Source organism: Orycteropus afer, unplaced genomic scaffold (genome assembly GCF_000298275.1).
Source record: "Orycteropus afer afer isolate SDZICR_OR568_19922 unplaced genomic scaffold, OryAfe1.0 scaffold00127, whole genome shotgun sequence".
Lineage (NCBI taxonomy): Eukaryota > Metazoa > Chordata > Mammalia > Tubulidentata > Orycteropodidae > Orycteropus > Orycteropus afer.
The window spans coordinates 5,358,197-5,360,730 of NW_006921714.1; the positions used below are offsets into that span (position 1 = coordinate 5,358,197).

Consider the following 2,534-nt stretch of genomic DNA (forward strand, 5'->3'; position numbering starts at 1 on the left):
ATATATATATATATATGTATGTATGTATGTATGTATGTTTCTACGCACGTTAATTTCCAGAATGTAAAATCCTCTTGGTTGATACATGCTTGGGTAAATTCTGAATTGGATACATGAACAGCAACCCAAGGCCACTTTTTAGATCCTAAAAAAACAGTAGAAAAAGGAATAGGATATGATTTGCATTTAACGAATAAGTTATTACAGTTAAAGAAAAATAAAATTGGCCCTTCCTCTTTTGTTTCAGAAATTTTCGTTGTGATTGTGGAAACAGCAAGTTTAAAAATTTGGAATGCAAATTATTTCCTGTAAGTAAGCACTTTATACAATGTGTAGAAAGAAGCTGAAGTTGGTATTTGCCGGAGTGGGTGAACACCAAATGTTTTCCAAAAAGGAACTTCTTATTCTTTTTCTTTGCAAATGGTCAAATCAAGGGTAGACTGTATTTTATATTTTACTTTGTTGAAAAAACTGTATAACCTGTGCAAAGCCTACTATACAGATTATAATTAACATGAAAGGTTTTAGGGGAAAATGTTCTTTAAAGCTTTTCAAGTTTAATTATGCAGGTTGTATTCATGCTCTGAGGCTTTTAAAGAAAAGAATATGACTTTCCAAACTGAATAAATAAAACATGGTAACAGTCAATGTGGGCTAGATTCACACAAGAGTTTTTTGGTGCTTTTTAGTTAATGAAAACTGCTTGCACAATAACCTTTAGTAAAACAACGGAAATGAAAGATAAAGTAGGTGGTGTCACATTGTTCAGTCATAATTACTAAAGCTGGCCTGCTTTTCCCTTCTTTGAAGGTTATTTTTAAATAATTTCCTTGCCTAGTTTTGATCTAGTAATCTGGCATCCTTGACTATCACTGCATAAAGAAGTACCCCAAAATTTCAGGTCAATGTCAGTTTACATAGGTTGATAATTAGTAATCAACTTTGATCTTCATTTATTGAATGGGTATATTCAGTTTTCCCCAATTGCTGTGGAAAATAAATTTGATTTTTCCCTGTATTTTGGGAAAAATATACCTTTAATAGGAGTGATTTTTTTTTTCTCCTCCTTTAGACTTTGAAAGTTAACTAGCTTCAGGGGGAAGATGCTTTTTTAATGCATGTATTTCATGATATGTGAAATTGTAGTTAAAATGAGACCATATTACATATTGAAATTATCTTTCAGGATAAAGCAAAGGTAAATTCAGGCAATAAGTACAATGACAACTTTTTTGGATTGTACTGCATTTGCAAGAGACCTTATCCTGATCCTGAAGATGAGGTAAGAGAAGTGGAGGTTAAAACCTATCATCTCTACCTTTAAGTCCTCAACCTCTTGTCATATTTGGGCCTTTGTAGCTATTTAAAGGAGCTCTGGTAGTGTAGTGGTTAAAGCATTTGGCTGATAACCAGAAGGCTGGTGGTTCAAACCCCCAACCACTCTGCAGGACAAAGATGAGGCAGTCTGCTTCCATAAAGATATATAGCCTTAGAAACCCTATGGGGCAGTTCTACTCTGTCCTATAAGGTCACTATGAGTTGGAATGGACTTGAGGGAGTGGGTTTTTGGGTAACTGTTCAGGGGGGATTTAGGCATGGTGAAGGGATTCTAAATTAATTCTTTCTTATGAATCTGGGCTATATTTATAACTGGTACAGATCCAAACTATTCTTTTCATTTTTGCCTCATGAGAATGTAGTGTTGTACAGGCTTTTCTTAAGACCAAGACTTCTTTCCTCCTTTCCTTCTGTGCTTTCTTCCCTTTTTCTCTTTGTCTGCTTTCACCTCTCCCAATCACTCAAAAAATAATCTTTAAATTTTTGCCTCCTTGGAAGGAAAGAAATGGAGTTTCAGTGTGCAAATGGGTCCTCTTTAAAAATTCTGTTGTTGTTGTTGTTGTTGTTGTTGTTTGCCGTCGAGTCAGCCCTGACTCATAGCGACCCCTCCTTGGGTTTCCGAGGCAGTATCACTACGGAAGTAGGATTGCCCAACTGTTAAGAGGATACAAAAAATTTTAAAAGAGTTTTTCTTCTTAACTCCAGTACCTGACTACCTCCCAGACATAACAACTAATAACACTTTTTGGTGTATGTATGTTTATAACTTTTTCAGTGTATGTATATATAGTTGAGTGTGTTTCTGTGTTTAATTAACAAAATGAAAATGCTGTACATTCAGTTCTGCAACTTGTCTTTCTTACCGGTTTATCATAGGGGTCCTTCCATGTTAAATACACAAATCTTCTTACTTGTGCAGAATAGCCCATAGTTTGATAGTCAGGCATTTGGTCACCTAAATTTTCTTTATACCAGAATGGTGATGTCTCATTTTTCACTATTATGAAAAAAAAAGGCTGCAGTGAACATCTTGTACAGTAATATAACTGAGTATACTACCACAAGTATTTATGTACCATGGATACTTCGGGTTGGAATTGATGGGCCAAAGGAGATTTGCTTTAAAAATTGTGATCGTATAACCAAACTATGGTACATACACACAATGGAATACTATGCAATGCTAAAGAATAATG

The 2,534-nt window shown here is 34.8% G+C and overlaps 1 protein-coding gene across 1 annotated transcript in view; it reads left to right on the forward strand.

Annotated features, from left to right (window-relative positions):
• Positions 1-2,534, forward strand: part of UBR7 (ubiquitin protein ligase E3 component n-recognin 7) — a 19,855-nt gene that overhangs the window by 3,270 nt on the left and 14,051 nt on the right. Inside the window, exons 3-4 of the mRNA XM_007944508.2 lie at positions 248-308; positions 1,187-1,282. Coding sequence (XP_007942699.1) covers positions 248-308; positions 1,187-1,282 — 157 coding nt within the window. The remainder of the gene's footprint in view (positions 1-247; positions 309-1,186; positions 1,283-2,534) is intronic.